At 47.2% G+C, this 25,746-nt stretch overlaps 1 protein-coding gene across 3 annotated transcripts in view; it reads right to left on the reverse strand.

Annotated features, from left to right (window-relative positions):
- LOC142576667 (myeloid leukemia factor 2-like) overlaps positions 1-22,384 on the reverse strand; it is an 81,536-nt gene extending 59,152 nt beyond the window's left edge. Inside the window, exon 1 of one of the 3 annotated variants that reach the window (XR_012826914.1) lies at positions 22,201-22,381. Coding sequence is in view for 2 of the 3 variants with exons in the window: in XM_075686895.1 (XP_075543010.1) it covers positions 22,201-22,253 (53 nt within the window). In the remaining variant the exon portion in view is untranslated. Of the gene's footprint in view, positions 1-22,200 lie in introns of all 3 variants that reach the window. The other 2 variants (XM_075686895.1, XM_075686896.1) reach the window with 2 other exon arrangements.
- Positions 22,385-25,746: the final 3,362 nt, after the last annotated feature.

The raw sequence follows: 25,746 nt of genomic DNA on the forward strand, positions 1-25,746 counted from the left end.
AGTAATAAAAAATTGAGGCAAATGAAGGATGCGATGTGCAGCTCAACCGGGACATTCAAGTACTAGTCCAATGACGTAGGCACTCACAATTCTGTCTAGTTTTCCACTTCTCCTAATAAAAAGATCATTGCATTATAAGACAGAAGAAAATGCTACTTGTCCAGTTCTATTCAATATTTAGAAAAAAAAAAAAAGCTCATGTTGCCCATCACAACGATGGAGGTGGTCCAAAGGTTTCGTTTTTGGCTCTATACCACCCATGCTTTTGCCTATCAGTAGTTTTAGTATCGTGTAGAGCTGCGCTGGTTTTGATCGCTCGCAAAACTCTCACAAACTGCAAGTGGCAGGGAATTGCAGGTTCATGTGAAGTAGTGGGATGTTACAACGGCCCACACCACTTGACCAAAAGCAGATGGAGCGGCGAATCCACTGCTATGCCCTGGCTCAGTTTCCTCCACAGCCACACGTTTGAGTTGTGCATAAAAAGCTGTAGCACCGTGTGTCAGGTGGTGCTTTACTCACCCAGGGCACAAAAGGGCCGTGATGGCTTACGCAACGTCACCACTCGCCCTCTGGGGGGCGGGAAATTTGAATTTCTCTAAATATAAGCACACACTTCAGATGAAATTTTCTTTCAGACTAACTATTTTCTGGGCATGAAACAAGTGCTGTAAGGTTCACGGAATGGTACTTTTAAGTTCATGTTGGCTTAATATTTGCCATTAGTGTCCTTTTAGGGTTGAGAAGGAGCTCGGGACCCTGCAATAAGTGATGGAATAAAATATAACAGGTGTAGGACTAACCCTTTCTTTATTGCTGACGAGTATAGTCGCCATCAACTAATATACCTTGCGCAGTGAACCGATGTTGACTAAAGTTGTCAAATTTCATCCAGCTGCAATTTTTAATCCTAGATGGCCAGACTTGCCCATGTTGCACCACTGTATCTCGCCTTTCTCTTTACTCTCCAATTGATGCCCCGCCTAATTGATGCCTGTGCGGGGAACATGGCTGCTTTCCTGCTGCAGGGGAATAAAAGTGCAAATGTTTGTATCGATTTGTATTATAGTAAAGATGACGAATGCTGGCCAATCGTCATCACTAGTGCAAGGAACACTGGGTTGCTTCCCTTATACACTTTCTCTACGATTCAACACAACCAACATCTCGCATGCTGCTTCATCAAGCTTACCATTTTGCCATTTGTGATTACTTGTTTCGCTGACATAATTACTGCTCAGATGACCGTACCAGTTACTGGTAATGCCTCAAAGACTGTGCTCCGAAATCTATGCATCCTTCCATGCTGATCACCAATGGGAGCACTCGGCAGTTTTGAAGACTTACCAACACTTTCAGCAGCGGTACTAGTGGTGAGGGATGTACAACTATGTTAAGAATTTTGTTCCCTCTTGCCCCAATTGCCAATGCCGCAGATCTCCAGGCCCCTAGTCACCAGGTGCATAATAGCCTCTACCTTGCCCTGCCCAGGCGTTTGGGCGCATCGGCATTGGTTTGTATGGGCCACTTCCCCTGACAACTGCTGGTAACTGCTGGGCCGTTGTCACAATTAACGATCTCATGTAATACGCCAAAACCGCCACCTTACCGGCAGCTACAGCATGCGACACAGCGTCATTCCTCCTTCGCAGCTTTATCCTCTGCCCCAGTCCACCCCAAGAACTGCTCAATAATTGCAGGCGCGTCTTTTTGTCCAAAGCCGTTGAAGCCACCCTCAATCAGTGCCGCATTGTTCATCAGACAACTACTGCATACCAACAAACCAACTACTGCTACCTCAAACCGACAGGCTTACTTAACGCTTCAAACATCCTTGCGATGTATGTCGCGCCTAACCACACAAATTGGGACCTCATTCTAACCTTTGTCATCTATGCATACAAAACCGCGAACCACAACACCACTGGTTTTTCGCCTTTTCTCTTATTGTACGGCCACCATCCATTGCACACTATCAGCACAGTTCTACTATACTGGCATGATGCATCCGAGTGTGTACCCGTTTCTGTTGCTGCGAGACATGCTGAGAAGTGCCATGAACTTGCACGGGCCTTAACTTCAACTGACCAGGAGCGTCAGAAGAGCAGCCGCGCCGACTACATTGATGCGCCCACTTTCCTTCTTGGCATGCTTGTGTGGCTGTCAGTTCATGGCTATTCAACTGGTCTCTCTTTGAAACTATTGCCCAAGTACAAAGGCCCTTACCGTATCATCGAGCGCCGTCTTTAGACCTGCGCCGTTGGGGACGAGATATTGTACATGTGCAGCACCTGAAGACACACTATGACATGCTCATCAAGGTGAGCCCTTAGGTGTCCAGGACAGCTTTTTGTTCCCAAAGTTAAATGTAGTGAAGACAACAAACACTGGCCCATCATCACCAGTGCTAGGCATGGGGTTCACCGTGTAGCAAACAATGACAGGGATTAGAACTGTACCCGGACGTCTGACTCTTTCATCATCTGGCAGCAACTGCGCAAGCAGCGCCCGTGGCTACCGCTTGAGCGCAATGTACCTTCTTTATTTGTAACGCATTCCTGCGGCCAACGAATTGCTAAAGGCTGCCGGCTTCTCGAAATAACTCTTTAGTACAAGATGCCTTATCACAGAGCTGGACGCCAACTTCAGGCAGCACGCTCGAGGGACTCCGTTGTAACCAGGAAGCAGTTCCATCACCTGGGCAAGCTTCCACAGGATAGGCGACAAATCGACGTCGTGCACCAAGGGCAGAATATTATAATGGTTCAGAAAACGAACCATTAACTTCGCTGCTCACATCACTAAATGTGCCACTCCCAAGCTGGAGATGGAAGAAGGAGAGGACATGACCAACAGACGAGAGGGTGCTATCATTGAAGTGTACGTCATCATATGATGAGCTAATCGAGGCACTGCAGCTTGATAATTAAATATAAAATATAAATTAACGGCAAGTTCTAAAGTGTAAACGTGTGGTGCCAAGCTTTTACGCAGTGCAGAAATAATTTATTAATGTCATTCTTTTTCATTCTCAGCTGACAGGTGGTACTGTAAGCACAAATGAGTTGGCAGAGTGCAGCACTAGGTTGCCTGCTACCAGGAGCTTGCATGATACCCGCAACAGGAATTCGCTGCCAGCACTCCTCAAGCAGCGAGCGCGACAAAACCATGAACTGGTTCTTAGGGCCACCTTTACTAACTGACTATCATCATCATCAGCCTGGTTACGCCCACTGCAGGGCAAAGGCCTCTCCCATACTTCTCCAACAACCCCGGTCACGTACTAATTGTGGCCATGCCGTCCCTGCAAACTTCTTAATCTCATCCGCCCACCTAACTTTCTGCCGCCACCTGCTACGCTTCCCTTCCCTTGGGATCCAGTCCGTAACCCTTAATGACCATCGGTTATCTTCCCTCCTCATTACATGTCCGGCCCATGCCCATTTCTTTTTCTTGATTTCAACCAAGATGTCATTAACTCGCGTTTGTTCCCTCACCCAATCTGCTCTTTTCTTATCCCTTAACGTTACATCTATCATTCTTCTTTCCATAGCTCGTTGCGTCATCCTCAATTTGAGTAAAACCCTTTTCGTAAGGCACAGCTATTATACACTTTTCTCTTGAGGGATAATGGCAACCTGCTGTTCATGATCTGAGAATGCCTGCCAAACGCACCCCAGCCCATTCTTCTGATTATTTCCGTCTCATGATCCGGATCCGCTGTCACTACCTGCCCTAAGTAGATGTATTCCCTTACGACTTCCAGTGCCTCGCTGCCTATTGTAAATTGCTGTTCTCTTCCGAGACTGTTAAACATTGCTTTAGTTTTCTGCAGATTAATTTTTAGACCCACTTTTCTGCTTTGCCTCTCCAGGTCAGTGAGCATGCATTGCAATTGGTCCCCTGAGTTACTAAGCAAGGCAATACCATCAGCAAATCGCAAGTTACTAAGGTATTCTCCATTAACTTTTATCCCCAATTCTTCCCAATCCAGGTCTCTGAATACCTCCTGTAAACACACTGTGAACAGCATTGGAGAGATCGTATCTCCCTGCCTGACGCCTTTCTTTATTGGGATTTTGTTGCTTTCTTTATGGAGGACTACGGTGGCTGTGGAGCCGCTATAGATATCTTTTAGTATTTTTACATACGGCTCGTCTACACCCCGATTCCGTAATGCCTCCATGACTGCTGAGGTTTCGACAGAATCAAACGCTTTCTCGTAATCAAGCTGGTAACTGACTGACTGACTGTATTATTACGATATCATTTTGATTCATGGTGCTCCGCGTCAATTGCTAACAGACCGTGGCCATACGTTCTTAGCCAAAGTCATTGACGACATCATGCGTGCCTGGCTCAATACAGCATAAATTTACCACCTCCTACCACCCTCAAACAAACGGCCTCACTGAGTGTTTGAACCTCACCCTTACAGACATGCTATCCAAATACGTTTCAGACGACCACCGTGACTGGGACCAGGCTCTACCTTACATCACCTTTGAATACAAATCTTCCCGTCTCGACACTGCTGGCTTTTCGCCTTTTTACCTCTTGTATGGCCGTGAACCGACGCTACCACTGGACACTGTGCTTCCGTCCACCACAGCATCAACTAGCGCTTATGCCCGTGATGCTATCGCCCATTCTGACCATGCTCGCCAACTTGCGCACGCTCGTCTACAAGTCTCTCAAGACAAACAAAAGCAACGCTACGACCTCCGTCACCGTGATGTCAATTTTGTGCCCGGCACCCTCACATTGCTTTGGTCACCATCGCGTAAAGTCGGCTTTTGTGGAAAACTGCTTTCCTGCTACACGGGCAAATATCGCGTGATTCGCAAGTGACCGATGTCACCTACGAAATCACTCTAGCCACGCCCACTACGTCCTCTGCTGTGACAACCAGTGACATTGTTCATGTCACCCGACTCAAGCCCTGCAACTCTCCAGGCCCCTTGGATATTTAACAGCACCGTGACGGTGCTTTTGCCGCTGGGGGGTAGTATTACGATATCATCGAGCGATGCTCAAGGGACGAGCCGCCGCAAGAACGACGACGAAGTGGGTCTGTGCCCTTGGTGCGAGTGAATGTCAGGCTGGCGCTCTGGCTCCAGTCCAGTGTAAATAGCCTCTTTCGTCTGTGTCTTTCTACACGTAACAGTATCAATCTTCCTTCTTTTGTCACCCTTCGTCATCGGCTCGGACATGACTGGCTTGCCACCACGCTGCCTCTATCCCTTGTTAGGAATGGCCTGCCAAGGTGCCGACATGCAAAGTTTCTCAGCCAGCTGCAGCAGCAGGGTTGGCGTTTTCTAGGAACCGACCAGCCTTCTCCAGCCTCTTGGCGTCAAGATGTCTGCTGTGTAAGGCGGACAATATGCCACGTCAGCGACTCTCCGTCGCGGGAATTCACAGATGAGGTCGACGAACCAGGCTTTGTTACTGAACTCGGCACCGCCGACCTGGTCTTTCGGGAGAGTTCCCGAGGGAATGTATTTGGCGGCACCTTGCCATGCGCCTTTCAAGACGTAAGCCCAGAGTTCTGCGAAACCCGTCTGGCCTCGGTGGGGGCAGTGAAACCTGTGCGGAAGTGTGTGTGTGTAAGCCCTCCCACTCAAAGGCGGCTCGGCTACGATGACTGGTTGAAAGTTTTTTTCCTCACCTAGGGATCTAGGGAGGACACAGTGTTTATAAGCAGCTGTTTGTCGGCTGCTAGGGTGTGCTCGTGAGCTGTGTGCTCGTGCTCAAGAAGCAGTGTGTTTGGAGCTTCGTGCTCGTATGCTGTATGCTTCGTCTTGAGTGCTCCATTTGGGAGTCGCACTAGACTGTCGAATGTATCTTCGTTTAATGTAAATATCTGTAAATAAATCCCGTACGCCTAGTTCCTCCCAAGTTCCTCCCTACGACCTCCAACTCTGACAACTGGATGACAGCGGTGAGATCGTCCTACAACCCTTACAACTGGATGGCAGTGGTGAGATTGGCTTACAGCACGTAGACAGCAATGACAGCTCACGGACTATGGGATATGATGACCGACCGGTATCCCGATCAAGTTGGAGGCGACTTGAGACTGACCACCTCTTGCAACTGACTGGATATGGTGGAGAAGGACTGGTGATGTGGTGCTGCTTCAGTGGGTAAGCGTTAGGTTTTGGCTGCAATATTTACCAGGCTTCAATTTCTCTGTTTGTAGATTTCAATCACTGGGGATCTTTTACTTGTATTCTGATTTGCGTGGGTATCGCGGCAAATATTGTGTGACAGCAGAGCCAAAGCTTAAAGTAGCGACTATGGTCCTATTGTGTTTGACGAGAGCTGACCTGTTGTGGTTGTGTGAAGAGGTCGAGGTAGACGTAGAGGAGGACTTTACGGAAGCAGAAATTCTTAAAACCATTCTCCAAAGTGACAATGATTTGAAATTTATCAAACATCAACGTAAACGAATTCTAAGCAAAAAACGGGAACAGGAAGCAATTAGGCAAGAACAGGAAGAAATGAGGCAAAAACAGGAAAAAGCTAGGCAGGAACTAAAAAGAATTTCGCAGAAAGAAGGCCCAGTAACGAGGCAGTAAGTAACGAGGCAGTATGTTGCTGCATTGAACAAAGAGATTCAAGGTTTGGAGCAGTCAATCGAAAGTCAACAGTGGCTTGAGAAATCTGTAGGCTGGACGCAGCAAAAGTGGGAGGAAGTAGATAGCAGATTTTGGTCGAAAGCCGACAGAAGTAGTAGCACCTGCGAGATTAGCAGCACGTTCATAGGTGAACTCGAAGTGCTAGCAGCTAACGATGCCTTTGTGGCAGCAGACGCCGTTAAAGGCCGTAGTGAGAGCGACGAGGTGCTGTGCCAACAGAACACTAGAGACAGCTAGGCCAGCTGTGAATGAATTGGCACAGACTCCACGCGTGTGCGTCGCTTGTAATGTTAACACGGTTGTTAACGAAGTACAGAGTACTGCTGATCCGACAGACGCGAGCACCCATGTCGAGTCAAATCTGCGTGCCGAAGTGCAGTGCCAGCTGGACGATGCGGTTGAGGGCAGTTCGAAGGATTGCGAGCTGCGTAGCTCAAGGGAAGACAACTGCATTGTTCAGGGATTGGTGCAACTATCCCCCAGTCTAGGTAGCCACGAGAGGCAATGATTTAGTTAGGAACCATTCGGACTGTGCGGGTGAGACAGCGACCGAGACCGACTAGCTGTGTGCCGAGGCACAGCGTGAGCTGGGCAGGGCAGTGCAGTAGAGGGCAGTTCACAAGAGTGCGAGTTGCATAGCTCGAGAAAAGACTGCTGCATTGTTCCAGAGTCAATTGGGCTGTCTGCCAGTCGTGGCAAAGTGAGCGTTAATTTAAATGAAAATTACTCGGACTGTGCTGGTAGGAGAGCGATCTGGGCTGACGAGATGTGTACCGGCCAGCAAGAGGGGCGAGAAGGCGGCATAAAAGGGACTAAAGAGAAAGCGCCGTAGAAAGAAGTGCGGTAAAAACCGAAAGACGGTGAATAATGTAGAGCAGCCAAAGACAGCGACAGACGCAAAAAGCCAGGGCGCGAGGAAAAGAAAGGTGCGGCCGTTGACGACGTTGCCGCATCAAACACGTTCGGGCCACCGGTCAAAAAGAGACCGAGAAGCATGTTCTGCACGGACGCAGACAAAGGGCATGGTGCAGTTATGTTCCTCATCGTTCTGTCGCTCTTTTCGGAATGCAGCCTGTAGTGTGGAGGAGTGCAAGGTGGCAAGACGAGACGAGGTGATAGGGAGTCTCGACGTGGTCAGTCGAGTTCATGATGAAAACGTGGCACCAGGACGCAAATTGGCAGGAGACTATAACGTCTTGAAGGAGCTGATAGTGTGTCAGCCCTTTTGTTGTTCCTGGGTAGCCAGAATAGCTTTCGAATCGCGACCACCTCGAGTAGGGCTAAAAAGTATGAGTCAGACATAAACGTTTGGAACGGGAGACCAAGGGAGCTTCCGCAGAAGTGAAAGGTGTTTTAATTTTGAGCATTGGAAAATTTTCGCGATTTGAGACAAATTTCTTTTTAACTATGTAAGGTATGAGCTTTCTTTATGTTTTCATTTGAGAAGCTCAGACGTTTGAAATAGGTGTTTTATATAAACAGTTAGTCTTGCGAGGTGTTAATGAGTAGGTAGGCTTCTTTTTTTGTGTGCGTGTGGGTAACCTGAAGGTCAAGGTTATCGTTGAGGGGCCTATGGTAACGCGCATGTGTATTAGTTACCCTTTCTTTTATAAGTGTGTTTGAATTTTCTAAGGTTAAGCGCATAGATTTTCAGTTAGTGCATCATTTGCACTGGGAAGAGCTGTTAGATCCATTAGCACGTGTCCTGTGTGGACGGAAGGAAGCAGATTTATGACTGGGTTCCTCTTGTGTGTTTAGGGCGGCAGTGTTCTGACTTCTCTAGTGAGCGTGCATGGAAATAGTTGTTAGAAGACGCATATTTTTTTTAGAGTTCTGCGGAGTGCGTAAGTCACGCAAGTTTAGTAGTTTGTTTAGGGTACGTGTCCTGTATGGACTAGAGAAAGAAACGAAAGTTAGCGTGATGAAACGTTTGCGTACGACGCAAGTACGTGTTCTCAATAATGACCACAAAGCTAGCGCGAATGGCCTGTGGAGTTGACCAGACTGTTCAGTGGCACCAGTATGTGCGATAAGTACGCCACTGCGATAGGATAAGAACAGGCTGTTCGTGAACTTAGGCTGCTTAAGTTATGTTCGGGTATTGGTGGTTGAGAGCCTTCGGTTTAGTTCAGCGTAAACCTTGTGCAGCACAACGGTCAGGTTCGGTCGAACTCAAGGGGAACGTGAACGCTCGCTTTGGCAGCACGAAATTTTGGGGCAAAATTTTGGTTTCCCAGTTGAGTGGCTTGCATTGAAATTTTGATAGGAAGCCTGGTGGGTTAACAGCCAATTCCGGGCGTTTGCAAGCTGAGTGGTTTTGTGTTGCTGGGATCGACTCTTCTGTGCCGGTTGTTGTGAGATGGTTGAAGGCATTTCAAGTGTGCAGGGGTTGCAGAGAGCAAAGCCATATTCTTGCTCGCCAGCCATTCTCTTCCTGCCCAGCAGTTGTCAGCGCTGGACAGTCGAGATTTTCCGGGCCATGGAGGAGCTGTTAGGAATGGCCTGTCAAGGTGCTGACATGCAAAATTTCTCAGCCAGCTGCAGCAGCAGGGTTGGCGTTTTCTAGGAATTGACTGTCCTTCTCCAGCCTCATGGCATCACAATGTCTGCTGTGTAAGGAGTACAATACACCGTGTCAGCAACTCTCCGTCGCAAGGAGTATCGAGATGAGGTCGACGAACCAGGCTTTCTTACTGAACTCACCATCGCCGACCTGGTCTTTCGGGAGCGGGGGAATTCCCGAGTTCTGCGAAACCTGTCTGGCCTCGGTGGGGGCAGTGAAACCTGTGCGGAAGTGTGTGTGTAAGCGATGTTTAACTGCGCGAACAAACGGACCACAAAGACAGCATGGGACATGGACGGGCGCAGACTTCCAACTAATGTTTATTCCACAACGACCACATATAAGTACACCTCCGACATACACTACTGCGCATGCGCGAAAAAAGGCACGATAAAAGAAAAGTAAAACCTTGTATAAGCAAAACGCGACCTACCTACGCTCGTCAATAAACCTCATCTCACTGTCGGGGGTGTACTTATATGTGGTCATTGTGGAATGAACATTAGTTGCAAGTCTGCACCCGTCCATGTCCCATGCTGTCTTTGTGGTCCGTTTGTTCGCGCAGTTAAACAATGTTCGCTAATACCTACCAACTCGCCCAACAACAAGTTCTCCTAAACTACATGTGTGTGTAAGCCCTCCCGCTCAAAGGCGGCTTGGCTACGATGACTGGTAGAATGTTTTTTTCTCCCCTAGGGATCTAGGGAGGACACAGTGTTTATAAGCAGTTGTTTGTCGGCTGCTAGGGTGTGCTCGTGCTCGAGAAGCAGTGTGTTTGGAGCTTCGTGCTCGTATGCTGTATGCTTCGTCTTGCGTGCTGAATTTGGGAGTCACGCTAGACTATCAAATGTATCTCTTTGTCTAATGTAAATATCTGTAAATAAATCCCGTATGCCTAGTTCCTCCCAAGTTCCTCCCTACGACCTCCAACTCTGACAACTGGATGACAGTGGTGAGACTGTCCTGGAACCCTTACACCCTGCGATCTGCCCTATGGTGCGTCGCGTGGTAGAAGCAATGGAACTTGAAATCGAACATTACGATACACGGACCCTGCATTGCCTGCACGAAGTAAAATCGAAGAGCGTGGTGCTGATGGTGCACTGTGCTACGAAATTGAGGAACAAAATGTGGCACTTCCAAACTACAGAAAGAAGGGCAGCTACATAAGAGATCTCCACAATATCTTCCCGTCCTGAATGTAGTTTTATGAGCCGAACAAAGGAAGCGCTGGATCAGCCTAAGCTGAACCCTTCTGATCGCTCAATGGCAATCTGCGAGCTATTGACGCTAGTGATAGCACTGGGAATTTGATCTCAACATGCAAATATCTCTTTGACATTGGCTATGAAGCGGAGGTCACTGGAAAGCTGACGCAGCCCTTCTACTGGCCACACGGTAATTGCAAAAGCAACTTGGTGGACAGTGTCGGCAGCAGAGATCTAGGCCATTCCGATGAATGCTTAGCTTCCGATCAACCTCTGGGAGCTGCAGGCCGGTGGCGATGAACCGCAGCGCGCAATTCCTTCCTCTGCGTGGAACAACCACTGGTATGCTTGCACCCGAGTCTCCTCCAGTTGATAGCGTAGCCTGCGAAAGGTCTACTTAGAAAGCCGGCAGGGGCAATGCAAATCATTATCCGTCATTTCTTCGAACATGTATCGCACTTGCAGCCGTGGTCGACAGCTAAAGCGCAATGCCAAGCAGACGACAAAGGCAAGTAATAGCCTTCGAAAACCAACGCAGGTGCATGCGGCGCCTGCATGTGTTCGGGGTCACGTGACCAGCGTGACCGGCCAAGCTCGCAAGTCAACAGCCAAGCCACAACAACGGGACCCAAAGCAGACTACCCCTTTGCCAGTTCCGCTCTTAGCGAAAGATAGGTTCACTTTGGAAATGACTGACAGATGCGTGACGTGATCATAATTTGCGGTGCCACCCCATTGTCTCTGATGGCCTCCGACACAAGCAAAATTTTTACCAATCAGACGAGGCCAAGTGAACTGTTCCCCTTCTGAACCATTATAAGATTCGACCCCAGGACGACCTCTCCAATCAGAAGTTCTGGTGGCAGCTTCGGTATTGCCTCGTGTGCAGAGCGCGGAAGCAGCAAGTACTCCTTGTGCCAATGCTTCCACAGATAATCTGTTAAAGCTTGTCAATGTATGCTGAATTAAAGTTGATTTGGGTAGCGTCGTGCTCAACTCTTGAGTCAAACATGTTGCACATCTGCCAAGTAAGAAGTGTGAAGCTGTCAAGCGGCTTTCCATCGTAGGCACCCTTGTAACTAGACGCAGCATTTATGCAGTACGCGTGTCTCCACTTGTGTTGATCTCTAATTGAACGCTGACTGTTATGTGCTGGTGTCCATTTTGGAAGGGCAGTGCTTGTACACCTTCGTCTTGACGTAGTTGCTTATTGCCATGCTTGTGCTCGTCAATGAATTACTGTCCGGAGTACATGAAACCATCGTTGGCAATGGCCTTAAGCCTCATCTGTTAAGCTTGGACAGCATTGTAGGAGGTGAGCATTTTTTGCCTTTGGTAGACTTCATGACGACGTTATTGGACAGGGGTTCCTTAGGCACGTCTGTGGCGGCTGCTTTAGGTGGCCGTTCCATGTTCGGCAACCTTGTCACTGTCGTGTCTCTTGAAGGCTCCTGTGTTCTTTGCCTTTGTTTTCGTCGTCTTTGCTACCTTTCTTGCCATCCTTCTGAGGCATGGTGATGGCTTGTTCTCTGTATAGGAGCACTCTTGTATGGAAGCTTGGTAAACAAAGGAGCTGCGGCGCTGTCCCGATCCCTTCCATGGCGAGGGGAGCTTTGTACTTGTATTGGTTACATTTCTCAGTAATGTCTCATTCATGCCAACTGTATTCAGAGGCAACTTCAAAGAACTAGTTGCTTTCAATGGCGCATCGTCTCTGGGAGGCTCTCCAGTACCAAAAACAAGAGACATGCTTTGTACAGTTCAATCTTGGGAGAAGTTGTCAACGGCTCCCTGGATTGTCCATCTAAAACGGGTTTCCACTGTAGTAGCTTTTGGTGATAGTCAAGCTATCTGGCCAGTTACAACGTCCCAGTAGAGCCAATGAGAATGCTGATCTCGTTTTCTTGGAAACCAGCTGCTTCAGGGGTTGCATCAGCATGAACAAGACCGAGGTTTGTCATCATGGTGATGATCGTGCCATACACTTGTGGACTAGTTACCACTGCGATTTCCGGTACTTCAAGAGCATCTATAGTGATCTCATTGGTACTGTGCTGACTCCGGAATGTGGTGGACACTCGGTTACATGTAAGGGTCACAGGGTGATGCATTTTCCCGAAGGTGAATAGTTTGAGGCGCTCCAGACCTTGAGCACGACAATTAAGTACTAGAGCATGAAATGCGCCGAATGAAAGTGCGCTGACTGCCCATGTCTAGCAGGGACATCAACAAAATTGCCCTTGCTGGTGTGACAGCCCAAGCACTTCTCATCTGTAGGAAAACAGGCATGAGTCCGGTACCACTCATTGACATGGAAGTTGCCTGAGGTGGTGTGTCAATGGGTCCCGGCCTGCTTACACATTGCATGGAGGGTGCAGACGCATTGCCCAGACACATTCCTTGGTTGAGACTTGGAGTGCATATGTAGCACAGCGATGTCAGGTGTTGGCCAGCAGAGTGAGCACATTGCAAATTTCTGGCACTTTGGCCTTCACTGGCGATGTGGTTGCGTTTGGAGCAGTGGAAGTAACGTCTGTGTGCCTGAAACTTCCTGTTTTTCTTCTGAAGAGAGCGACGTAGAGCATTCTTGAACTGTATGGTCTGATATGTTGCACAAGAGGCAGGGACGCATGTAAGGCGATCTTACTTCAGTTGATAGAGCTGCAGCGAAGGGCAGGTTTAGCTCCTGAGGTGGCGATTCACACTGATGATGCCACTGGCTTGCACATGAGCTGGCTTGGTTGAGATGGCCTTCCTCCCTTGCTTCGACTTGAATTTGTAGGAAGGTCATAAGATGTTTCACTTGCTGCCCTTGTTTTCTGTAACTGCTGATGTGTCAGCGTGATTTGAGGAAGAAGCCTCCTTTAGCCGCTGACGGTACAGGATACCAAGGTCAGGTGGTGAGGCCTTCATGATGACGCATCGCAACGCAGCAGCATACTCGTTTGGGGAAACGCCCCCAGATGAATTTGCCCCAGACGAGTAGGTGGTCCTGATGGTCATCAACCAGCAAGTCATGACGGCCGAACCGGTCCGACAGCACCTTAATGGCGACATCGTAATTGGCCTCGACTAGGTGGATACCCTGAATTGCCGTCTTGGCTGACCCAGACAGGTACGTCAGCAGATATTTGAATTTGTCTATCTTGGACAGCAAGCCATGAATGCTTGCCTGATACTGGTCCCAAAAGCCTTGCCAGTTGCGCCACTCCCCAGAAAACATCGGGATGTGCAGCTTTGGCAGGGCAATGTCAGAGAACGAAGCCGTGGGTGACACTCCAGGTGACACGGAAGGGGCACTTGGATGAGTTGGCAAGGCAAGTTGCACTGTAGGGCTTTCTGTGGATTCGATAGAGACCAGCAGGACAGGTGGCCGCAGTTTGGTGGCGAGACGCACGCTCGTCTTGGTAAGCATTACCATTTGCTCATACTCGGAAGCTGCGGTCAGGTCTGCTTCCAGGTTGGCATCAGTGAGCGTATCTTAGATGGCATGGTCGAACTCAATAAGCTCTGCCTGCTTTACTAAAACGAGCTCGAGATGCTGGTGCCGCACCCACGTAGGGGTGGCCTCATCTGTCAGCAAGGCGTCGATTGTAGCAATGGCCTTGGTGATGGCCCTCCGGACGAAGCTGTGCTTGGTGCAGAGTTGCTCCAATGCCGGAACTCAAGGGCCAGACAACAGGGTGGGTGTCAATACCACTTGAAATATACCAAACAATTACAGGGGTTAGACCTGGTCCCGGATCTCTGATTCGTTCGTCATCGGGCAGCAAATGCACGAGCAGCGCTTGTGGCCGCTGCTCGTGTGCGGCGCACCTTCTTTATTTGCAACACGCTGCTCTTGCTGCTGTTTTACTGCCACATTAGTTGCTCTCAGACCACAGCCTAAAACCCTCTTTAGAGTATCTATGTATGTTAGTTATTTAACAGATTTCTTGCCTACCGAGTCACTGGGTAGTCTGGGCAACACTGCTTCCCTGCGAAAACTTGCACAACGCAAATGAATACAGACGCACATAGTATACCGATATAATATGAGCACTTCAACAATAGTGTTACTGGTGCTAATGAGGAGGGGATAATTATTTTCGGAACCTCTTTCGGTTGTCTCATCAATTTTGTACTTGCTATCTAATTCCAACCACTTGCACTGTTATAAACGATTCCATGTGCTGGCACGTTCTTAAAATTATCAATACTGTCTACATGTAAAAATGTTGCTCATGGCCGCCACAAGCCGTGCGTGAGCTACACGCATCTGTGAAAGGCGGGGAGCAGAAGTGGCCCGGTTGCTAGGCGCTGCTGGCCCCACACAGTTGGAATCTCACGTGCCGGCTGAACGAAAGTATGCTGCAGGTATGTAAATAAACCTACGAAACCACATATGCATACTTTCATGCAGTCAAAACCTGGAACTGAGGTAATTACGTGCCTCTGGGCACACCGTGTGCATGCATCGTGTTTTTCAGCAACACGAACTCTCAACATGCGAGCGCTTTATGCCTTAAATAATGGCCATTTTCTCTATTTTTTTTTGCTATTCCAACACAACATTATCAAGGTCAGTTACCGACTGATGAAGCAAAACCTGCTCCACAAGGCTCAAACAAACTTTTCCGTGGATTCCCTCCGGTAGCATGTTAGCCGTCATCTGCTAAGGCAGGGCCAGCATAGGCACTGTCGAGGCCGTGCTGAGTGCACCCGTGCAGCGGAGGAGGAGGGAAGTGGTTGGCACTACTTTTGGAGATTGAGGGGCTTTAAGACGCGAGAGAGGAGCCCGACTGCAACATGATGAATTTCTTTAGCGTTCACACACCAACATGCCAAGAATTTTGGAGGCCATGCACAAGCTTCACAGTAGCAGTGCTAGATGGCACACTGTTTTTAGGGAAGAACAAAAGAAGAGTCCCACTGCCATACACGCCTCATACACAACTCATTTCGACGGTGGCAGTATGTTGCATCGCTATATTGATTCAATGCTGACACATTATCGTTGAGAGTCATCGTGAGATGGGCTATGCTGCAATTTTTTTTGATGGCTCCTCGTCAGACGATAGCTCCGTGAAGCTTTCCTTGGGAGCAGAAAGTGATGTGTTCTCCTCTGAGGATTCCGACAATTATGTGGATGGACTGGAGGTTCCTACAACTGCTAATGAGTGGTTCCTCCATCTACTAACAATGCCTTTGGAGCTGTGGAAAAGTAGCCACTATTCATCCGCATGTGTTTTGCATCGCTTAGACTATTTTCTTTTCATATTCTTTTTGCGGTGTATATAGTCCCACAGGGCACCATACTGCAAAACCTCAATGTTGTGCAGAAAAGCCTTCAATCTTTTATTTCATGCAATTTGGGAAATAATGCAACCTTACTGAATTGAGAAATCGCATACTGTTCTGATCATAAAAAAATCTCTACAAACTGAGTGAACAGAAATATTCCAGTAAGTTTACTACAACGTTCGTGATTTTTTGCAGTAGGGAAAGGGCTAAAAGACTAGAAGACAGTGGAGTGGATAAGAGATCAAATATGGATGGGCAGCCCATACTTTACTTGATGTAAGAGGGTCACTAAAGAGAAAAATAAGTTGAGCAGTATTGGTAAAGTGCACTTCTACAATGGCATAAAAAAAGCCACTCTTACCATGACGGGAGTCTTGACAAGGCACAATAGAATAAAGAAACTATGGTGGCATTAACGCCAACTCTTTTTGAAGTGATGAACCTTTACCGTATCTGTTTGGGGCCAGTGAGCTTTACATCAGCAAAGATGGACCACATCATGTGCCACAGAACAAACTTGGCATGTTTCATAAACATTTATGGAATGGCCAAAATATGAGAAGATACATTTGCAACACTGATGCACCAGCGCTGGCGTTCTGGCACTAAACAAAAAAAAAATGGAAGCTTGGCCTTAATTCTCTACTACCATGAACTTAATGAAATTATACTTTTGAAACAATACTCTAAACCAGGGGTTCCCAAACTCGTTTCCACAGAACCCAGAGTTTTCGTGAACAGCGTTTTAGGATACTGCGGGGGGGGGGGGGGGGGGGGGGGGGGGGGAACGAATTTAGCCCGCTCTTCCTTTCTGTAAAACCTTTACATTAGATTGTATTTAACAACCAAACCACTGCATCCCACCTTTAGATGTTCAATTGATTCCTTCAAATAATTCATCACAACAACCATGGCTAGGCGAAATCAGAAAAAGCATATTGTCTGGGAACCTCTGATCTGAATTAATCCCTTTATTCAGGGTGTCTACCAAGTTGACATTTCCAAATTCCCAGAGTTTTCCGGGCTTTCCCTGGTTGCCTTTTGAAAATTCCCTTAATGACCCAGAACTTCGTTTTATGTCAAGTATAAACCATGCAATTGATCTTACGCGCGACAGCTGCAAGTGACACGATGGAGATGGCTGTTGCGTTCACTCATCGCCTACAAGTCACCCCATGCGAGCGACGACTTCGAGCGACGTCTCGCCAGTATTGTTGGTATGAGCGCAGCAATATAGGCACAGAAACTAGCATTAGGCATGCTTTATTAATTTAAGTTGATGTATTTTACTGTAAAAAGCAGCAGAAAATATTTCTGAGTGTCTCTCTTATCCTTGCACGTATAAAAATTCAATCGTTTGCTCCTTCCGTGTGACAATTGGTAGTACTTGGGCGATGCATAGCCAGTTCCGGCTTCACGCTACTGGCTAGTCACTCATAGCACTTCTGGGCAACAAGCGACGAATTCTAGATTTCTAGAACAGAACGATCGAGCGACAAGACCGATCCATCTGTTCAAGCAACGACCCGTTTTGTCGCTCGAAGCCATCACTCGTCGCCGTCGCGCACAGCGCTCTCATGGGGTTTAGCCTTCTAGATGGGCAGACACCATGTCGCCTCATGCTGTCACTTTCTAGCAAGCATGTTAAAAAAATAAAAGAAAAATCTTAAACCAGTTTGAATAGTAAGGATTCGCGATTATTTTAATTCAAAAGAAAACAGAATGGAGGGGTTAGTAAAATGTGCAGCAAATAAGATATCTTCGAAAAAAAAAATTGTAAAACCCATTGCAAATCGAGTCAAACATTCTCAAATACAAATAAAAAGGAGATGCATACAGAAGCAAATATTTTCGTATATGAGCTATTTCTCTCACCTGGTAGCAAGCTCATTGGTATGAGGCCCAAACTTTGTCATAAGTGAGATTTTCTCACAACAGCTGGTACGTCAACCTCAACTGTCCTGACAAATTCTCAGCCGGCATACAATGCCTCAGTGTTGCATTCCACTGCTTTAAAGAGCTCGTTTTGGCTCGGATCAGGGACACTTGCATCTCGGTGTCAGCCAACACTGTTTTGTGAGCTCGAGCTCCTTCAAAAAAAATGGCAGCATGCTTCCTTTCCAGTTTATTCCTCAGTGCGTAGGTCCTTTGTGTTCTCATCCTCCTTCTGCCGCGCGTTCACCCTACAGACCATTTGAAGCATCCTCTTGGTCATTTGTACAATCAACGTCAGATTTTTTTGGACTTCTTAGGAGCCCCAAATACGTCAGAAAATTCGGACAGTTAGAAAAAATGAATTTGTCTTTTACTGCCCTTAAGGGCTCAAATCACCGCAGGCCCATCCGAAAAAGCTCTGAAGGCCTGCAAGTGCACTTATTAGGCATAACGGTGCTCATACTGTGACACGAGATGGGGGGTGCACAAACTGTGCCCCGTGACAATTGCCCTTCCCACACTTGTCATGCTTCACAGCAATACTTTGTAACATTGCTGTATTGAGGTGAAGCTGACTTTCGGGAACCAGCATTATACAATGCATCGTGCTTTCCGAGCTTCGAAGCCAATCGCGAGGACCATAAGACGGGGGTGGGTGGGGAGGGTGCCATTGCTGACAGCGGCGAATTCCTTCAATGAAAAACGCGGCGCCCAACAGCAAGAAGCTTAATAGCGAACGTCGAAATAGCTAGGCCTAGCGTTGCCGCAGTGGTAGCTACGGCTGCCAGCGCATCTGCGTGAGAGCAGCGGTTCAAGGCGGTGAGGTAATCAAAACGGCAGCGATGGTGGCTTTGATTATTGCCGTTCTGGACCTGTGGTCACGGAAAGTCTGGAAAATCGGATGGCAAAGGGTTATTGCGTCCGAAATTTCAGATACGTTTTTATAGACGTTCTTATACATTGACTCTATGGGGTATGTGGGGGTGTCGTGAAGCCGTCGGAATTATTGGGCATCTGGAAAGTCAGTCACTTACTGTACACCGGCAACTCCTCCAGCCGATGACATGGCGTCAAGACGATTCATTGAAATTCCTCTCTGCTACTCGAGCCAGCATTTCGTTCCCTTTCTTTAATATTACAGCTAATTTTCCCTGATAGAAGCACGAATTCCCAGAGTTTTCCCTCAGTATTTCCACACTACTCAAAATTCATAAGAATTCCAGGTTTTCCCGGTTGGTAGATACCCTGTTTATTGTCCCTTTAGGAGGAAGAAATAGGCGGGCAAACAAGAGTGGAGTACTGGGTGAGTTGGAAAATATTCACAATTTACAGTGCAAAAAGACAAGAAAAAGTACGCATGACAAGAGCACTGTCATAGAACTGAAGGTTTATTGAAAACATGCCAATTAAGTATACAGGGTAACAAAAGAAACAGTATGACTAAAAAAGGTAGAAGGAGGCAATGAAATCAAATTTCAGTGGCATTTGTGTGGTCAACGATAATATATAAGAGAGTGGGGGCATGTATAGTGCGTCGGAGCATTTACAGTGCAGTACAACTGGCTATACATGCTGTTGTAAGGGTGTTACATCTACTTCTGCTGTGTTGAAGTAAGGCTTGCAGAGGCAAAATTGGCCAATGTTCGCCTGAGAGGAACATTCTTAACTCACCAAAAGGGTACATGCAGCTCTCATGTAACAAGTCATTGTTGGTCATGTGGCTGCTTGCCATGTTTCCCCAAAACTTCCATTCTTATAAGGCACAGATATGCACGCCCATGAAATTACCAAAGCTTTCCAAATGGACAAGCATGCACAGTCCTGCGTGAGTCAGCCATCTACAACACTGAGGAGTTTTCTAGCTAAATGCTCAACTACACTCTGCCCATATCACCACCGATTTTGTCACCTCCTTTGTCGATAGGCATCTTGTTGCTCTTAGGAAACTGTTTTCAATAAACCTGCTGAGCGACAGTACTCGTGCCATCCCTACTTCATGCACTCAGAAGGCCGCACAGCCCGAGAGTCGCAACGGAACTTGTATACATGGGATTTGCCTAGCGGTGGACATAGACACATCATGATGGGATCGCAGCCTCAAGTAGGCCCTGCAGAAAGGGTGCTGGTATCTTGCTCAGAGGGTCAGAGGACATTACAGCACGCGTTCAGGCGTTATACCCGTGTCACACGGGCAAATTTGGAAGGCCTTCCAGTCGACGGCCTTCGAAATGCCACAACTCTATAGACTCAAAGGAGTTGTCGCGCTGCTACACGGCACTTTCGAAAGACCATTGAGTGGTTCAAGCGTTTCTCGCAAAATTGTGTCGCGCTGCGGATCTTTACTTTCGTTTTCATGTTACGAAAAGTTAACCAACATTAAAACCACTTAAAAGCACTATAATTTCTTCTATGTTTGTTTATACATTTCAAGAAATGTTTACTCGTTGCCATACATATATGTTTAGTTTTTAAGTTGTTGAGTAGCGAAACTGCGGCAACGTTTGCGTCGCTGCATGTCGAGAGTATGTGCAGTTCGCACATATCAAGTGGCAAAAATACTTTATTGAATAATTAATAACACTCATATATAGTATTTTCAGAGCCTTTTGGTTTGTTTTGTTCTTTCTAACCGATAGTACGAGCACACTGTTAGCGAGAGGGCATGTTCGCACGGTTTCCGTTTCCGTTGCTCAAAGGCCATCGAGATTTCGATAGAGTTGTAAGGTGCTCCGTTGACTCGATAGATTATTGACTCAGCGGCTTTCGAAACCGCCCGTGTAGCAGCTCGAACTTGACCTTTGAGTCAACTGACTATCGGTTGGAAGGCCTTCCACACGCCCGTGTGACACAGGTATTATTCAGCAATAGTCCCTCTGAAACGACATGTAAAACACAAGTAGTCACATAAAGTAGTGCTATGGTCGCTAAATTTGGAAAGATATGTTTTCTCTCTACATGTGGTGAAACATAAGTGCACTATGGGTGAATTCCAAGAAAGATTTCTTTACACAGCCACAACCATATTTTACACTAAAATAGCACAAACAGTGGTGCCACATTTTCCTATGATGTGACTGGTATTCTGGAACCACGAAGGAAATTTAGTGACACTTTGAGCGAGTGCACTCATCACGTACGTGGCATTCACAGGCTATCAGACAGAAAGGTCTAGTGATGCTTGCTGTGTAGTGCGCTGGCCAGCGAGTGTGTTCGACAAACTCGCTTCACTGCAACTAGTGTGCAGCCCCGATAGCAGCGCTTTAAAAATAACTAAAAAAAACTAAATGCAGAGCTGGCACTTATTCTTGAGCCACTTTCGTTTTGCGACTTTAAAAGTTCTATGCGTCCCCACAAGATCTGGAATGAAAGCTTCCATTCTTTCTATTCTTGTTTCGGATGTCTTGGCTTGTGATAACTGATGTCATTGCAACTGCAATCAATTTAGGGATGTATAAATGTTGAATATTTTAGAATAACAAATCGAATCGTATCCTATTCGATTCAGTCTTTAAATCGAATTGCCAAAATTAATAGATACAAATATTTTTATACCACCCTGAAATGTCAATTGTGCACAATTAAACAGAATTGCATCAAAAGTACAATAAATTTCATCCCCATGAGCCCAGTCCTGTGCTTGCAAAGAAATCTATTCATTCTTAATGCTCCATGTGCATGTTTATTAAACAACTCTTCATAATGTACAAAATAATGACAAACTCGCAAACCTTATGAATACTAGGTTGTAAACACACTTTAATAATAATTGTTAAAACGGCTGTTAATCATTCAAAAGCTATTCAAAATGTGGTCAATATTCAGTTTGATTCGAATCCCATTCGGTCTAAGAAATCACTAGTTGCGCAACCCTAAATACTTCATTTAGACCGAATTTTTTTCTCGAAATGCTGTTTGAAATTTATTATACACTACTATTTCGTTGCTTAACATGACAAAGGTATGTTGTGCAAACTAATTTATCCATTGCCATCAATTTCAACGGGCACTTTCTCGTTTAGCAGCGCACTTCCAAAGTGACATTTGGGGCCCTGAAGTGCAATTTGCCCGTGTGGCCCGCTCCAAGGAAGCAGCACCCAGCAGACCCAAGGTTGCGTCCGCTCTTTTGCGCAACAAGTAATCGCGGCCAGCCACCGATGTCCCGTTTGCTGTGTTTCAACCAGCCCGTTGTCTTCGCACAGCTTCCGGGGGTATCATTAGGAAGCACCCAAAATGAGATGGGCCTAGCAAGGTTCCACAGTCGTGCAAGAACTCGCCAACGGCAGGGTCGCCTGCCGACGTGGCCTGTAAAATGCGCGCAACAGCGGGAAAGAAGATATCCCCACTTCATCGCGCTCGGGGTGAGAACCCTTGGCGATACGCTTGTGAAAGTGCACACAACACTCGCCAACGCACGGGTTCAAACACAGCACAAAGGGTGCACGCCTCTCTCACAGCGAGCGTGTGCCGAAGGAGCCGCTGTTGCCAAGCCAAGGGTGGGCGCCCACAAGCGCTGGGCGACTCCCTGTCGTGGCGAAGCTGGTCCGCGCGGATCGAGTAATGATGTACTCACCCGAAGAAGGGGTCGCTGTCCAAGTCTCTCATGAGCGATCCGAAGAGGGCCATCTTGGTCGACGGGAGGAGCCGCAGACCGTGCCGCCGCAGACACCGACCACCAACCAACTATAAGCCTAAAGCAGCAGTGACGGCCACCCGAATAAGCGCGACGATGCCTCCAATGCCCCTGCGGCTGACCGACATCCCGAGAGGAACGCTCTCTCGCGGTAAATGACAGCAAGGTGCTGAAGAGAGGAGGAGCAAAGCAAAAACAAAAGAACAAAATGCATGGCTCTTTTAAAACTCACGTGATCTTTGACGTTTACGCGGGTGTTTTGAAAGCAACTAACGCGAAGAAAAAAATCTTGCAACGTGCGTGAAGCACTGCCAGCGAAGAGGCCTAATCAACAGTCATATGCTGTTCCTCTCTACCATAGCCTCCTGTCTGCACATAACTAATGACATACAGTGTCCTGCATATTTCGCTTAGCGCGTTCTAAAAAAGATCTTGCGCTTACCAATGCACTGTTCTTGCTGAAATATTGCAGAAGGATCGCGTTTTGGAGTACACGTCGTTCAGTCTAACACGTGTCACTGTTAGTTACCTGGTATTTAAGAAAAAGTGTAAATTTGCCTTCGCTTATGAGGATGCGAGCTGCTGCCGTGATCGTGCATAGATGGGTGGATGTTATTAGCGTCCCCTTTGGAACGGGGTGGTGGGTTGCGCCACCAAGCTCTTGCTATTATACTGCTTAATGTCCTACCTAGGTTTAAAAAAAAAAACACTATGAATTCCCACCACCAATTTTTTTATCCCCTATTGCGAACTTTCCTTTGTACGTCTCCGTTTTTTGTCGTTTCCTTACTTTTCTTCCACCAATCTTCCAATCGCCTCTTACTAATCTCTATTGCGGACATGTTTCTTTTCGGCAGTGACTACAGTGACGGGGCCCGGTACTTATCTGCACTACAGCGATGGGGCCCGGTACTTTAACATCTGCACTACAGTGACGGGGCCCGGTACTTTAACATCCACACTATAGTGACGGGGCCGTCACTATACGATGTCGGTATCGGGGGGCGAGCAGGGGGCGAGGACTTACCGAGTCGCCCTCTGTCGGAAGCGCTTTACATGCGTACGCGTAGTCTGAAGGATAACTCGGCGAGCTCCGCATAGGTTTGGCTATCGGCGCTAAATAAAGATACTACGCGGCAGCCCTCCTGAGCATTTCTGCAAGTAGTCTCGAAATGACAGAAGTATTTTACCTTTAAAATAATAATGTTAAAAAAATTATGGGGTTTTACGTGGCAAAAAAAAATAATAATAATGTTGGACAAAGAGAAAGCACACAATGGTTTACAGATGCTATCTCTTTACCTACTATGCTGGGACACTGTGCGCGGTCGCCACGATCGATTCCCCCGAACCGGTTTGCGTGAAACGTAGGCAATAGCCGAGAGAAAACTATGTGAAATATGTTCTTATAGTGTTCTTTTGTATATGTAAATATGTTCTTGTAACCAAATGTAGCATAACAGAATGAAGCTTCAATGCAGCGATCGCACGGGTTCGCGGTGACCGACTTCGCGTCTGCATGCATGTCCTCGCACAATGTTTCGCTTCGAGCGCGTTTTGGCACCGTGCCGTGAGCTTTATGCCGCAGCATACGAGCATCACGGCGACTTGTGATGTGCCGTCGCGATGATTCAGTCTTTTTCTTTTCTTCTGAAGTCTTGGAAGCTTCAATATCACCATTTCTCAAATTTAATCGAACTGCATGTTTATCGGTCGTCTAAGAGAGCAATTACCCGCTGCTTCTCTTTCTTAATCCAGTACAATATTCATTGACTAGTGCTACACAAGCATGAACATATGTCATGCCTTTCTTAATGTTTTTTACCGCTCCCCTTCCATTACAGATAACTTTCTTTCTCTTTCTTTATTATAATCATCATAGGTGTTACAGTGCATACGCAAAAGATTGTTGGAACAAATAGCCGCAAGCTATAGTGGATGGGCCCAGATGCGAAATATAATAGACATGCGCTACTAGCATAGGAGGATCAATACAGAGGATGAAAGCAACACATTAGCACATTAACGGAAAAAAAGATTTTTTTTTATTACAGCATACATAAAAATTATCACCAGTTACATAAATTATCAAACCGCAAGGAACAGAACGCCAAGCATGAATACAGGCACCAAATCAGTGGTTTGTAGCTATAGTAAATACGATTTCAGTGCTCTGCCGAAATTTTGTGTTTCTTTTATTTTGGTGGGTATGTTGTTCAATGCCTTAACTCAAACAAATTCAAGTAGTCTTTTTCCACATACATTATGTACAGGAGGCAGTTTGACATTTCCAGCGACAGTACTTCTGGTAGAACATGAAAAAAAATATGGACACACGGAAAGGATGATTGCGTTTCACAATATTGTTTACATAATAGATAGCTATTTTACGCACACGCATAAAATCGAATGGCAATATGTTTAGTTGATTGAACAGTGGCCTGCTGTGTGTATCGGTGCTTGAGTGCGCCATTATTCTTAATGCCCGCTTTTGTATGCAACCAAATGGAGCATAAGAGAATGAAGCTTCAATGCAGCGATCGCACGGGTTCGCGGTGACCGACTGCGCGTCTGCATGCATGCCCGCGTTCCGCTTTCGCTGCGAGCGCGTTTTCGCACCGTGCTGTGAACTTTATGCCGCAGCATATGAGCATTTGACAGTACGCAAGCAACTATTGTTGCGTGGACGTTATCATACAGTATCTGCCATCAATCTGTTCATACACCAAAGCTTCATGACAGTCGGGCAGCGCGCGCGGGCGAGCGTCTCAGTGCGCACTCTCTGCTACTCATCGAACATCGCAGCCCGACGCCGTATCACAAATCTTCCTCGGGGAAGTGCTTGCTGCACAACCGAGTTGTAGCCAATGGCTGCTTGCCGGTTATAAGTTTCGCGATCCAAGCTTCACGCAGCTTTTTGTCCTGCGGGTGTTTCTGAAGGCTGACACCGGGCTCCGTTGTGTACGTCCAGCACTGCGGCACCGAGCAGTAGCCTACCATGTTGGGCGCCTTGAGAGGCAACCACTACCTATTATAGTATTTCAAGTGTTGTCAAGCACACACCTGAAGCGGGAAAACCTCCCCACTAAATCAGAACCGCAGCCGCAAGTGGAGACCTTAAACTTTCGTTTTCAGCTCGCTTCGGCGCTTCCGGAGCAGTCGACGGGGCCACTGTGTCCACGTGATGCTTCATACCACGTCACGCGCCGACGGCGGCGCCAGCTCTCCCAGTGGTGGAGCTCGCCCCCAATAGTGACGGGCCTCTTCCGAGCACGTGCTTCGCCAATCACAACGGACACCTCGTCCCTACACGTGTTTCGCCAGTCAGAAGAGCAATCTGTTACTGCACATGTGTCGTTAGTCAGTCGTTTTTTCTTTCGTTCTTTCTTTGTTCCTCCACCTTTCCACACACTTTGTGGCAGTTGCCACGGCCGTATTACGGGGCCATAATAATCATCATAATAATAATCAATGCATTCCGTTACT

Source organism: Dermacentor variabilis, chromosome 3 (genome assembly GCF_050947875.1).
Source record: "Dermacentor variabilis isolate Ectoservices chromosome 3, ASM5094787v1, whole genome shotgun sequence".
Lineage (NCBI taxonomy): Eukaryota > Metazoa > Arthropoda > Arachnida > Ixodida > Ixodidae > Dermacentor > Dermacentor variabilis.